The sequence below is a fragment of the Cololabis saira genome, chromosome 14, assembly GCF_033807715.1.
Source record: "Cololabis saira isolate AMF1-May2022 chromosome 14, fColSai1.1, whole genome shotgun sequence".
In the NCBI taxonomy this organism is placed as follows: Eukaryota; Metazoa; Chordata; class Actinopteri; order Beloniformes; family Belonidae; genus Cololabis; species Cololabis saira.
This window is the reverse complement of record NC_084600.1, coordinates 31407540-31422276: the sequence shown is the minus strand read 5'-3', so window position 1 is coordinate 31422276 and position 14737 is coordinate 31407540. Positions and strand designations below refer to the sequence as shown.

At 43.5% G+C, this 14737-nt stretch overlaps 1 protein-coding gene across 2 annotated transcripts in view; it reads right to left on the bottom strand.

Moving 5' to 3' along the window:
• Positions 1-14737, bottom strand: part of LOC133459961 (stromal interaction molecule 1-like) — a 45660-nt gene that overhangs the window by 19381 nt on the left and 11542 nt on the right. For both annotated transcript variants that reach the window (XM_061740397.1, XM_061740395.1), the window contains 5 exons: positions 11296-11426; positions 11052-11166; positions 8945-9056; positions 5511-5626; positions 4504-4678 (listed from right to left, as the gene is read on the bottom strand). In XM_061740397.1, coding sequence (XP_061596381.1) covers positions 4504-4678; positions 5511-5626; positions 8945-9056; positions 11052-11166; positions 11296-11426 — 649 coding nt within the window. The remainder of the gene's footprint in view (positions 1-4503; positions 4679-5510; positions 5627-8944; positions 9057-11051; positions 11167-11295; positions 11427-14737) is intronic.

Here is a 14737-nt window from a genome sequence, read left to right as displayed (position 1 = left end):
TCTTTACATGCTTTCTTTAGGTAACATATCGTTAGAAATCATGACGTTAGTTGTCCCCGTAATGCTGACGACACCCAGCTCTATTCATCTATGAAGCCCCATCATGCTAATACTAATACAGACCTGCCTAAGAGATATAAAAGTGTGGATGAAACATAATTTTCTCCTCCTAAATTCTAAAAAAACTGAAATCATAATCTTTGGCCCTGAACAACCTCGAAATGTAATACCCAGTAATGTAATTTCTTTAATAAAATCAGCTTTATTTGCAGCACCACTGTGAGAAACTTCTGAGTCATCTTTGACCAGAACTTGCCGTTTAAACCATCAACCAGGTTTGTAGGATGGCTTTTTTCCAACTGGATAAAATGTCAAAAATCAGGAACATCCCTTCCCATCCCGATGCAGAAAAACTAGATCATGCATTTGTTACATCAAGGCTGGTCTACCGTAATGCTGTTTTAGCTGGATGTCCCAATAATTCTATTAAAATGTTGATCTGAAATGCTGCTGCCAGAATTCTGACTGGTTCTGCCAAGAGAGATCACATCCCCCTGTTTAAGCTTCACCACATTGGCTTCCTGTTCAGTTTAGAATTAAATTCTAGATTCTTCTTATAACATATAAAGCAGTAAATTACCTTTAAGACCTCTTTGTTCCATATTAACACTTCAGTCTCAGTCTACTGGTTTAGTCTCGGTTTCCAGTGTCCAAATCCAGACAGGAAGACTTTTGTTTTTGGACGCGCCCACAGTTGAGTTCATGTTTTTTTTTTAAAGCTATACTGGTTTAACAACACTTGTTCATTTATGCTAGACTTTTATGCTTATACGCATTCTATCATTGTTTTAACTTGTGTTTACTTTTATTCTGGAGTTGCACTTGTGTTTGAAAGTAAATTTAATTCAAAAGTTTTGTTTTTGGGTTTAAAAACTGGAAACCTCAGATTCTTAGATTCTAGAGGCTTTTATAAGATCTTGTTTTTAATTATATATCCATCATAGAAAACCTCATCAAAAGGCCTCCTGGTCATGTGACTAAGTATTTCAGGTCACATGAGGTGGGTCCTCTTCAAAAGTCTCACTGTGCCATTATTTAACAGAAATTAAGCCAAACGTAAAAAACAACCTGTGGGTTATCCTAAGTTTCCCCTTGTTGGTTCTGTAGGATTTAAGAGCTGCAGCCAGGAGACCTCAGTGAGCTGGTCATCAGCATCCAGGTGTGTAAACACAAGACGGAAGCAACTTCTGCTTCATATTAAGGACAAAGGGTCATAAAACCGTTCCCAAACAATCTGGAGTTGGACAGACTACAGTGAGAACAATTCTTCACAAGTGGAAAGCGTCAAAGACGGCTGTCAATCTTGCCAGTAATGGAGAAACTTCACCTGAAAAGAAGCACGACTCTACAATACTCAAATTTACGGATATTGTGGGCTATCAAACAGCGCAAATAATGTTCAAAGCAAAAAATGATCTGTTACCAACAAATATACAGAAATTATTTAGTATGCATGAGGGAAGATATGATTTAAGGGGCAAAAGTAATTTTAATATCACATTAATACGCACAAACAGGAAAGGTTTTTGTGTTTCAGTCAGCGGGGTGAGGCTATGGAACAAGTTTTCAATGGAATTAAAGCAATGTCCAAATATTAAACAGTTTAAAATAAAATAGAAAGATATTATTTTTCAGAGGTACAGGGATGAGCAAAATGTTTGGGTGCAATGATACAGTGTTTATTTTTTATTTATTTATTTTTATCCTTATTTTCTTACACTGGTCAGTAGCTTGTGTTGTTACAATGTTTTGTATTGTTTTGTTTGTTCTTTGTTTTTTTTTCCTTTTGTCCTATATGCAGCATGTGTCCCTATGTATACATGTATGTAGGTACTAGTGTGTGTGTGTGTGTGTGTGTGTGTGTGTGTGTGTAATTATTGTTTATAGGCAATATTATGTTTGCATAATGTTATGTTTGCACACATTGCATATATTAGCTAGTCATATTGAAGGAGAGGGGGTGAGAGTTTATAAGTTTTACTTCTTCTCACTCCCTTTCGAATATTTACTCTGTTATGTCTCATGTTAAGACGATTGTCTTATTTCTTTCTTTTTTTTAATATGATTCATATTCGAAATAAACACTACAACCAACCAACCAACCAACTCTGACTCACAACAGACCAGCAGACTTCTAGACCAATGTCCTCTGGACAAATGAGATCAAAGTGGAGATGTTGGGTCTTCATGTCCAGAACCATGTTTGGAGAAAACCAAACAACAGGTCAAGCACGGTGGTGGAGGGATGATGGTCTGGACCTGGACCCGTCAGTCACTAAGGGGACCATGACCATGAACCGGAGTCTTCTAGAGACAAATGTGAGGACATCTGTCTGACAGAAAGGTCAGCTGAAACAGGGTCATGTGACAGGAAATGATCCTAAACACAGCAGCAGATCTACATCAGAATAACCAATGCTGCTGCAGTGGAGCGAGCTCCAGGATTGTTTTCCTTTTTTTTTGGCTTCATTCTTTCAGGATCAACAAAACGTGGTGAAAAAAGTTGACGTTCACCTGACATCGTGTTTCTCCACTTCAAAATGACTTTAATCCTGTTCTGTACAAGAAGAAAACAGGATTAAAGGAGGCTGTACTGAGTGGTGCACATGACTCTGATAAAGTGTTTGGATTCTGTTTGGAAACGTGACGGATGTCTGGATCCCTCAGGACCTGGAAGAGCAAGTTTTTCTGCAGATTGGAGGAACCCGCCGACGTTCCTCCAGTTTCATCTGCAGCTGGGGAGCCGATCGGAGGAAACGCAGCCGACATGCAGCAGCATGACTCAGTGTGTGTGTGGGTGTGTGTCAGTGCGTACGTGTAGGTGTGTGTGTGTGACCGAGCAGCTGGATGTTCCTGTCCATATAAGGACTTTAGACAGAAAGACTGCAGAGGCTGGACACACACACACACACACACACACACACACACACACACACACACACACACACACACACACACACACACACACACACACACACACACACACACACACACACACACACACACACACACACACACACACACACACACACACACACACACACACACACACACACACACACACACACACACACACACGATTAGTTATTTCCTCCTAGTGCAGCCGTTTTGTCAGTTTTAATGACACTAAAACCAAAAAAGAGTCTCTTCTTACTGAGAACAAGCTACTGGGACGTCTGTGGGAGGAGCGTTCATGAACCTTCTCACCTGTAGCCAAGGTGTTTGCGCTCCATGGACCACCGTGTTAGAATGTCCTATGTCTGCTTCCAATCTGTTGAGCTTGTTCACTGATTATTCTAACGAACCGGAAGAATGCCAACCACCTAGCGGAGTAGAACACACCTACTCAATAATTGGATTCTCTTCCCGCACATGTAAACTCCAGTTAAATCTTTAGCTCGATTATTGCCCATAGGTTAATTTAGATATGCCTGTAATATTAGTGTGACTAAAGGCCCTGACACACCAAGCCGACTGTCGGCCGTCGGTGAGCGTCGGTGCGTCTGTCGGCCTAGTTTCCCCGGTGTCTCCCGCACGTAGCCACAGGTCGGCCGCCCGTCTGCAGCTTTTCAGCCGATTCGACATGTCAAATCGGCGTCAGCCGTCGTTCAAACAGCTCACTCTGTGATTGGCTGTTCAGATCTGCGTCGATTTAACGCGGAACCATAAATCAGCTCCCGAGCCGGCAGGCAAAAATCCCGAAATTTTCGGAGCAAATTTCTTAACAGGTGTAGCTACAACTGTTAGATTTCATCTATTAAACCAACATTTATCTTCCTAAATTATTTATTTCAGCTAGCGATAATTCTCCACAGAGCTGCAGGTTTCTCCCTGGGACGACGGCGCAGGTTGACCTGGCGATCATGTCTGCACGTGAGCTGCTGCTGCGCCCCGGACCGGCGGCTCTTCTCCGAAAACATCGCAGCAAATTGAAACGCAGACTGCGCAGAACGTACGTAGTTGGCCGTTGGGTGTCGTCTTTGCGGTGTGTCAAAGTGCTTCTTTTTGAGCCCGACCCAGCCCGACACAGGCGACGCGAGGCGACACAGCAGTCGGCCGACAGCGGGCGACGTTTGGTTAGTGTGTCCTCGGCTATAGCTATCAATTTAGCATCGTAGCACTTTTTGTAACTTGACTTCTGTGCCTGTGATTAACGACCAAACAGAGCATAATTATTTCTATTTTAAAGATAATACGGCTACTTGTGCTGAGATGAGTTCTGGGTTGTTCTGGAAGGGTCAGAAGGCAAAGCTTCGCTAACCTGCAGCAGCAGTCTCTAACATTTCCCGACCAAAGGCTGTGAGCACTTCTAGCAGCTTCTTAGCAGGTCATAAGGGTCATAAAAACTTTCCCAAACAATCTGGAGTTGGTTTCTGATGATACTGAAGGTCAAGCAGTGTCTGAGGCCCAGGTTCAGTGGTTCTGAAGAGTTGATGGACTCACTTTTCCTGCAGGTCCATCAGACTCTCTTCAGCCCGTTGCAGACCTTCCAGGTCCTTCACCAGCTTCCCCAGGTCGTCTCTGGACTTCCTGGTCTGAACGTAGGCGAACCAGCAGCCCCCCAGCGCCATCAGGATGGACAAGCACAGAACCAGGTCCTTCCATCGGTTCTGCCGGCCTGCATACAGTAGCAAGACATCAGTGACTGCGTTTACATGCATCAATAACCCTTTTAAAACCCAAATATTGGCAATAACACAAATTTGCACGGCCACGTAAACACCAATAACCCCTTTGAATAATGCATATTCAGGTTTTTAAAAACACGAATATGACCACTGGGTTACTCCTTTTAAAACCCGAATATTTGGTCATGTAAACGCCAAATGGAATATCCCGATCAAACGGAACATGAATTTGTTTTCTGCACATGTTCTGTTCACAAGGAATCCTGGTCTTTTGAGTCCAGGAAGTTCTTATAAACACGGAGAAACGCAAGACCAGGAGGAGACTAATCACTTCATAAATGTAATGAAGGATATGAACATTTTGGCATTTGTAGATGGTAGAAAGTACCGGGATAGCGAGATTTACAAGAAGGTGAGCGAAAAGTTGCGCGAAGCAGGATTTGTTTTGAATTTGGATACAGGAAGAAGAAGCGGAAATGACGGTAATTGCATCATCACGTTCTCTGCGCGTCGCTGGTTTGATCAGGATATCCCGAATGATTAATCACCATGTATACAGGGATAACCCTGTTTGCTCACGCATGGAAACGGAATATTCTGAATGTTTCAGTAACCGGAATATTAGCAATAACCCGAATTTTGACTGCATGTAAACGTAGTCAGTGTGGCACTTGCATGAGGATGAAGGCCACGTTTCCACTGACAGGAACTGAATGTTTGGGTTGGATGGGAGGTATTGTTTGGGCATTTCAGTATTTTGTCCTAAATTAAAGGAAAACCCTTCTCTGAAACATTTTTGATTTGTCATTGTGAAGAACTGACCTGGCGGTGGTCCAAACAGGATGATGTCGAGGGCTTTGAGCTGCAGTTTCTGAGCGTGACCTCTGTCCAGAATCTTCAGCAGCGATACGATCAGGGTGGCGTTCTTCACCGCCAGTCTGCAGAGGTGGTGTTACGGTCAGGATGGAAAGGTTTACCCGCCACAGGAAGTGGCAACATGGAAACAAATTGAGGGAAACCCCTTTGGTTTTCTAGTTTGACACCAAGTTGAACATGCAGTTCCTCAACTGACCACCAGGGCTGGTCTCCAAAAATGAGTGTCTCCATCAACCTCCATCTTAGAGTGTCCGACTAACAAGAATTTACATCCATGACATCTGCAGAGGGCTGGTTTAATTATATGTGCTCTATAAAATTATCTAAGATTGATGCATAATTAGGGGCGTGTCTTGTGAATGTAGCTGTCATCACCTAACTTTACCTTTTTTCAGTAAACTCGACTTCTGATCTGTGAGTTAAAATCTAACAGAACATGATCATTTTTGTTAGAGATTTTAGGGATTGCTGTGCAGTTCATTGTAAAAACAGATGACTGATAGGCGCTGGGTTGGTCTGGAAGGTTCTTCGGGTAAAGGTGCTTCATCCAGAGCAGTGCCTGTAACTAGGGTTGCCACCCGTCCCGTAAAATACAGAATTGTCCTTTATTTGAGAAAAAAATGTTGCGTCCCGTATTGAACTAATATGGGACGCGATTTATCCCGTATTTTCATTAATTTTTACACCATATTCTAGTTGAATTATTGAAATAAATTAACTTTTACACCATATTCTAGTTGAATTATTGAAATAAATTAACTTTTACACCATATTCTAGTTGAATTATTGAAATAAGTTAACTTTTACACCATATTCTAGTTGAATTATTGAAATAAATTAACTTTTACACCATATTCTAGTTGAATTATTGAAATAAATTAACTTTTACACCATATTCTTCACCTGTATGTATATTATACATCTGGGCTGATGTGGACATACGTAGCATAGGAGGCTATTTCAGTTGCTATATGGTTGGCTGTCTCTACAGTCATGAAAGTTCAATGCTATTAAAGCATTTTAAACTTTAAATCAAAGCATTTTGTTTTTCATATAAAATAAACACATTTTTATTCAGTTTAGAAGTTTTAGGGCTTTTTTTTTGGCTCCTGCGCTGCTGAAATCAGGGCGTCCCTTATTTCTATTTCTGAAAGGTGGCAACCCTATCTGTAACCTAGGACTAGCTAGCTGCCTGTTGACTCCATTGGTTAGCATGAGCTAGGCTATGCTACTGGGTTTTTGTGGGGTTCTACATGGTTGATACAGGATACCAAAAATGGCCAATAATTAAGATCCAAGGAAAGTGCAGTTTTCTTGGTTCAGGTCTTTGAGGACTACCGTGACCTGGGTGACTAAAGCCGCGTTTATACTTGCAGTTCAGAACGCGTACGCGAGACGCAGGATACGCGTGACGTCACGTCTCGCGTATCCTGCGTATCCTGCGTACATTTGACGCGTCGACGTGCACGTTCTCAAAAAGACACTGAACGCGTACGCGACCTGCAGTTCTCGCTCTGGCCGCTAGTATCGCTGTTCCCGGTCTGATCCCGGCTGGCACGATTATGCTGCTCTCCCCTGGAGAAAGTTCCCCGTGCATATATTTATGCAATATTTAACTTCCCCCCAGGGTTTCCGTTGTCCGGTAAAATATGCCGAAGTCCGGTATTTTATAATCTCTCCGGTCAAAATACTCACTGGTGCTGCGGGACTAGAGTCCCCGGGAGTACCGCGGATGGCGAGCCCCGGCCGCCGAGCCCCGGCGACCGAGCCCCGGCGACCGAGCCCCGGCGACCGACCCCCGGCGGAGGTACGCGCCGAGCCTCGGTGCCTCCCGGAGCCGGGAGGAAGCGGAGCCGGGAGCCAGGAGTCAATTGACGGGACTTATTTTATTTTAAATACTCTGTTTTTCAATAAAAATACTATTGAATGACTTGGAATCATATTAGGAACAATACATTTTTTGACCATGTTAATCTTTCTTATATATTGACATCTACTTCTCCATATGAACCTAAAATTAACTGGATTTATTGTTTCGTCATTCTTGTTGAGATGGGTGAGGAGAATGCTGGATAAATTAGTCTGGAAAGACTATCCACTTTTGATAATAAGCAATAATAATAAGATAAGATAAAATAGTCCTTTATTATTACTCCCTCAACGGGGAAACTCACGTAGCAGAAGTACACACACACACACACAGGGAAGGGGGTAAAACAGTAATATAAATAAGTAATACACATTAAAAAAAGAGTAATAATAATAATAATAATGTTATGGTTTTCTTTAGCTTCCTTCTAGGCACCCAGAGCTTTACAGAGATCATTATTCATTCACACACATCCTCCCCGGTGGTAGCTCCGTCTGTAGCCGCAGCTGCCCTGCAGACTGACGGGAGCGTGGCTGCCATATCGCGCCAAACGGCCCCTCCGACCACCACAAACATTCATACACACTCATACACATTCACACGATGTTATAATCTCCTACATCATCCAATATTGTCCTGTAAAAGTGTTCGTTTTTCTAATCTGCTACCGCTGCTGCTGCTGCTACTACTTCTGCTACTTAATATAAGTAGCTTTTCCAACTGTTGCTCTGCTTACTGCCCCCTATCGGTCACCATCGGTATGACAGGCTCTACTCGGGTGGTACGCGACGTACGCAGTGGAGCATGAACAGACACAAAGCAGGCTACGCAGGCTACGCAGGTTACGTGCGTAGAGTATATTTCCGGCTTAAGAGTCGACACAGGCGTACCGTCTGTTTACCTTCACACTTCTGTTTTTTTCATACATCCAGTCCACACCGCTGCTTTACTCTGACGCTGAGTTTAAACAGATGGAGGTTGAAAGAAGCTGTGCTCACAGTCTGCAGACAGACACCAAATACGTCCAGACGGAGGGTTCAAACCCGACAAAACCTCACTTAGAGGAGGGGAGAGCCATTTCAAGAATAACTTTTTTACCTCATTACATAACAGCATTCTTTCCAATAGTCAATCATTGAGATGAACATGAAAAAGTCATCTGTGGAGCCTGGGTGAAAAAACGCTTCATTATTTTACTCGTTCAACTCCACTTTATGCTTGTTTTCGTGGTAGTTACATGCCATCTGATCCTTCATACTAAATAGATGAGATCGCTGTTGTTGCTGTGGGTGAAAGTAGCTGTTGCTTAGTTAAGATTCATCCTCAGACTGATCCAGGTCCACCCACATCTGGTCCTGGAGGACTGACGCTCATTTACAACATGGAGGTAGGAGGTGACTGTCGTTCTGGTGGAGCCCCCAGTGGTCAGTAGAGAAACTGGCATCTCTTTCTCTCTGGTTGGTGTCAGACTAGCACCTTGGATAAATCATGTTTTCGTTTTTGTGTTCACCTGGGCAGAGCTTTGCCGTCCAGCTGGAACTTCCTGAAGTTCTCGGCGTACTGGGGAAGCTCCACGCAGATCCCCAGCCAGTCCTCCACCTGCTGCACGGTCCAGTTGAAGACTGCAACACAAACACAGAGGGCTGATGATCCTTCACCGGCCGTCAAACCCAGGAAATGCCTGCAGACCTTCCGGAAAACAATCGCCCTGTTTTTCATCACTTTTTGTCTTTTATTCTGAAAAAAACACAAAGCTGAAATCTCCCACTCACTCAAAAATAACACTGTAATTTTACACTCAACTTGATTTCACAGCTCTGGTTCCTGTTTTATTTTTCTCCCAGCTTTCATCCCTGCCCTGTCCCCCACGTTTCTTTCTTTCTTTCTTTCTTTCTTTCTTTCTTTCTTTCTTTCTTTCTTTCTTTCTTTCTTTCTTTCTTTCTTTCTTTCTTTCTTTCTTTCTTTCTTTCTTTCTTTCTTTCTTTCTTTCTTTCTTTCTTTCTTTCTTTCTTTCTTTCTTTCTTTCCGTCAGACCTTCACAAAGCTTAAGAGCCATACAGCTGTGTTCAAAAGTCATAACTCTCCACTTTAAACTCTGCTTTGTGTGTGTCAATATAATAGCTATATAATCAACATCATATGATCAGAAGGAGCGTGGTCAGCCACGCCCACTGGCTTCGTGAAGATTAATCCTGGTGAAATGGGTCTGGTACTCATGCCATTTACAGTCATATCTATCAGTACAAAAGCAACCAAACCAATTGTTTTGGTACAGGGAGGGGTGTAGGGGATGACCCATACAGCGGCATCCAGGACCCACTTAAACAACCAAGATTATAAGCTTTTACCTTAAAACCGACAGCAGCCATTCACTCATGTTCCTGCTCAACATCTTGGCTGTCTTTTGTTGAAACTAGTCCATTGTACATCTGACTACGTCACATGGTTTGTTTCTCTCTGACTGGTTGTTGTCAGTTCCCCCCGTAAGTCAAAGTCCAATCCCAAAGAACCAGACCAAATCTTCGTAACCAAGAGGAAAATAATCAGGATGTCTAGCCAGGCGATGTGTCTAGGACCTGTGGACAACCCCGCCTGGCCCCCAGCCCGGACCATCATCCCTCCACCGCCGTGCTTGACAGTGGGTCTGAGGGGTTTCTGCTGGTTTTCTCCAAACATGATTCTGGACATGAAGACCAAACATCTCCAGCTTGGTCTCATCTGTCCAGGGGACATTGTTCTAGATGTCTGCTGGGGTGTGTGGATGCAGGTGTGTGACCCTCCATGTGGGCTGTCTTGAAAGTTTTCCACTTGAGAATAATAATAGTTTTATAACTCTTTTCTGCATCATTTACTCCTCTGAGACCATAGCTGAGATCTTACCCTCTTGGCATTGTGTCAACACACACCTGAGGCCACGTTTACACGCTGGTATTTACAAAAACGGATATTTTCCCCTCTCCGTTTTCAAAAATATCCTCGTTTACACGGACTCGCATGAAAACGCTGGTAACGTCATGCCAGCCAATCAGAATCCTGGAAAAAAACATCAACAAATGACACTGTAACTTCCAGTTAAGGCTGATTTATGGTGCCTACGGCGTAGGGTACGCGGCGACGCACACCGTACGGCGCGCGTCTCCGCGTACCTTACGCCGTAGGCTCTGCGTTGATTTAACGCGGGACCATAATTCAGGCTTTACTTCCAAGACGGAACGAGAGTCTGAGAGAATTTAAAACAGGTAAAATAAAAGAAAATATTGACGGTGGCCAAACAAATTGTAAACACAGGTCGCACTCATGACGCTGCTGGTGACGTTTCTGTCGCATAATGTGACGTAAATCTCCGTTTTCCTCCGTTTTCTCTGTTTAGACGCAAACGTGAAAACTGAGTTTTTGAAAATCTCCACTTTGGCCGGAGTTTTCAGAAATGATCGTTTTTGGGGGCTTTGACCTCCGTTTTCGTGTAAACGAACGGCCAAAACGCATGAAAACGCCTCAGTTTTTGCCCCGTGTAAACGGGGCCTGAATCTTAAGACAGTACTCAGGATTGCTCACACTGTTAAAAGTAAGGTTGTACTTGTCTGATACCTCCTCCTCCTCCTCCTCCTCCTCCTCACCTTCAGAGCTCCTCCAGGCGTTCCACAAGTCCTCCACGCTGATGTGCAGGTCTGCTCGATGGAAGGTGCTGTGTTTAGCTTTGGGGTCGTGGTATTTCAGATCCTCCCTGAGAAACTGCGGAGAGGAGGAGGAAGGGCATCACTGTCGTGATTTTCCATCCATTCATCTACGGCGAGGACAGCTCGGGCTGCCTCACATCACCCGCTCTATTCTTAGAAAAAAGGCGGAGCGTCTGGGCCTCACCTCGTCTGTCTCCGTCGTGTCCACCGTGCCGTCGGCGTCGTCGTCCATCAGTTTGTGGATGCCGCGGATCGCTTCGAAGCTGAGGATGGAGCCTTCATCGTGACAGAGCTGCTGGTCTATCGCACACAGATCTACGACAGAGTGACAGAGCGCAAACAAAACCAATAAAACATCATTTCATCCCCGACAGAACAGAGAATATGAATATATATAGAATATGTTGGAACTGACACATTTTATCTTTGCAAGACAAATCCTAGCTCGTTTTAAATTTGCAGGGAAATTAAACCAAAGAGTTGAGAGATGAGAAACAAAAAGCCGGAAAAGAACCTGGAGGAACATCTGCAAAACAATTAGGCTAATTGTCACCAGGTCGGTGACATGATTGGATAAATAAAAAGATTAATAATCTCAGAGAGAGTCTAGGGAGTTTAAGCCAGAGATCTTAGAGAATATGGAGAAATCTCGGGACAAGGGGGAAAAAAATCCATATCAGATACTCTACTCAACTATGAGGGAATAAAAAAAAAAATCAGGGAAATAATATTGTACGATTTTTAAATAATTAATAGCAAATTATGGTGGAAAATAAGTATTTGGTCACCCATAAACAAGCAAGATTTCTGGCTCTCACAGACCTCTTTAAGAAGCTCTTCTGTCCTCCACTCAGTACCCGTATTAATGGAACCTGTTTTAACTACCTATAAAAGAGACCTGTACACATGCAGTTCACGCCTCAAACAGTCTCCAAACTCAACCATGGCCAAGACTAAAGAGCTGTCAAAGGATGTGAGAAACAAAATTGTAGACCTGCACCAGGCTGGGAATCTGGAGTAGGAAAGCAGCTTGGTGTGAAGAAATCAACGGTGGGAACAATCATTAGAAAATGGAAGATATACAAGACCACTGATAATCTCCCTCCATCTGGGGCTCCACGCAAGATCTCACCCCGTTGGGTAAAAATGATCACAAGAACGGTGAGTAAAAATCCTAGAACCACACAGGGGACCTAGTGAATGACCTGCAGAGAGCTGGGACCAAAGTAACAAAAGTACCATCGGTAACACACTACGCCACCAGGGACTCAGATCCTGCAGAGAGACGTGTCTCCCTGGTTAAGCCAGTACATGTCCAGGCCCGTCTGAAGGGGCATCATGCTTTGGGGATGTATTTCTGCAAAGGGACCAGGACGACTGATCTGTGTAAGGGAAAGAATGAATGGGGCCATGTATCATTATGTTTGCATAATGATACATGGCATATGCAATGCATATTATCATTTATGTTTATGTTTATGTTCATGTTCTGGATCTCTGGAAAGCGTCTAGAGATAACATCTGTTGTATTAGACGCTATATAAATAAAATTGAATTGAATTGAATCATGAGATTTTGAGTGAAAACCTCCTTCCATCAGCAAGGGCATTGAAGATGAAACGTGTCTGGGTCTTTCAGCAGGTCAATGATCCCAAACACATGGCCCGGACAACGAAGGAGTGGCTTCGTAAGAAACAGATATCAACCCCATAGAAAATCATTGGAGGGAGTTGAAAGTCTGTGTTGCCCAGCGACAGCCCCAAAACATCACTGCTCTAGAGGAGATCTGCACGGAGGAAAATACCAGCAACAGTGTGTGAAAACCTTGTGAAGACTTACAGAAAAGGTTTGACCTCTGTCATTGCCAACAAAGGCTATGTTACAAAGTACTGAGTTGAGCTTTTGTTAATGATCAAATACTTATTTTTCCACCATAATTTACAAATTAATTCTTTAAAAATCCTACAATCTGATTTCCTGGATTTTTTTTTCTCATTTTGTTTCATAGGTGAAATGTACCTATGATGAAGATTACAGACTTATTCAAGTCCTGTCTGAAGGTTCCTCAATGAAAGGTGGTCTGTTAGTGTCCACATTTGTCTAAAACGTCTTGGGAAAAGTTTTCACACAGACAGTCATCATCGCAAAGCTGTCAACAACGTTAATGGATTGTCTACGTTAGCAACAGTAACTAAGGGGGCGGGACTTCGATAGGTCACTGTTGATCCATTTGTCTATAAATCAAAACTGAACTTTAACTCTGTAGCTTGACGAACTCCGGCAGCTTCTGTTTTTGTCCGACTGTTTCCACTTTGATGACCAACGAGCCAAAAAGCTGCAGCAGCACAAATAAACATCCATCATCTCCGACCGCCATCAGCGCCGGGCCACCCAACCCGACCCTGAGCTGCAGAGAAGCAGGAATACTGGAAAACTTCAGACAAAGGACCACACCTTCACTCGCAGCCTTGTAAAGACCCGCCTCTTTGAATTCTGAGTTTTATTGTGTAAACGCAATAAAACTGATTTGAGGTCGATCACTCCACCATCATATATCATGTCTGGAAGGTGACCTTCTTCTTGTTTTCTCTCCGATCAAGTCTCTCATCGGATGAAAACTAAACCCTCTCTGTGTTGTTTGCCATAAGATTCAGGTTCCTTTAAACCCAGACACAAACAATCAGGAAGCCTGATATGAACACAGAAACCAGCAGCAGTCAGAGTCCACAGAGCAGCCAACAACCATCAACAACCATTGTCCATCTTTCTCAGCGGTCGTTGTGACAACAGAGAAGTCCATGACCACATTTGGTCATTTTCAAAGCCCGTCTCTGCAGCATCTCTGCAGCGTCTCTGCAGCGTCTCTGCAGCGTCTCTGCGGCTCAGTGGCAGGTAAACGTTTAAGTACATGACCATTCTTTTAGAACAAAAAACCCAAACTGCAATAACTGTTCCATGTGGTCAGTATAGGCACGACTAACTCACCGTTGCACTCGTACATCGGCTGGCGTGCGTCGGGTTAGTTTTCATAATTATGCCAATAATTTGTCATGGATGGGAAACGTAACCATGAAGACACAAACTGTTTTAGTACCAGACTGTAAATGTGTTTATGTCTGCTGTAAAGTTTAACTTTACATTTTAACTTGGAAGTCAATGGAGGTGAACTCAATGTTGGATCACTGTTGGATAGGAAATGCAGGGCTGGATCCAGACTCTACAGACTCTGTTACTACATCAGTTACCCCCTCTGCTACTAGATAAGTTACAACCTCTGCTACTACATCCGTTACCACCTCTGCTACTACATCCGTTACCACCTCTGTTACTACATCCGTTACCACCTCTGCTACTACATCCGTTACCACCTCTGTTACTACATCCGTTACCACCTCTGTTACTACATCCGTTACCACCTCTGTTACTACATCCGTTACCACCTCTGTTACTACATCCGTTACCACCTCTGTTACTACATCCGTTACCACCTCTGCTACTACATCCGTTACCACCTCTGTTACTACATCTGTTACCACCTCTGTTACTACATCTGTTACCACCTCTGCTACTACATCCGTTACCACCTCTGTTACTACATCCGTTACCACCTCTGCTACTACATCCGT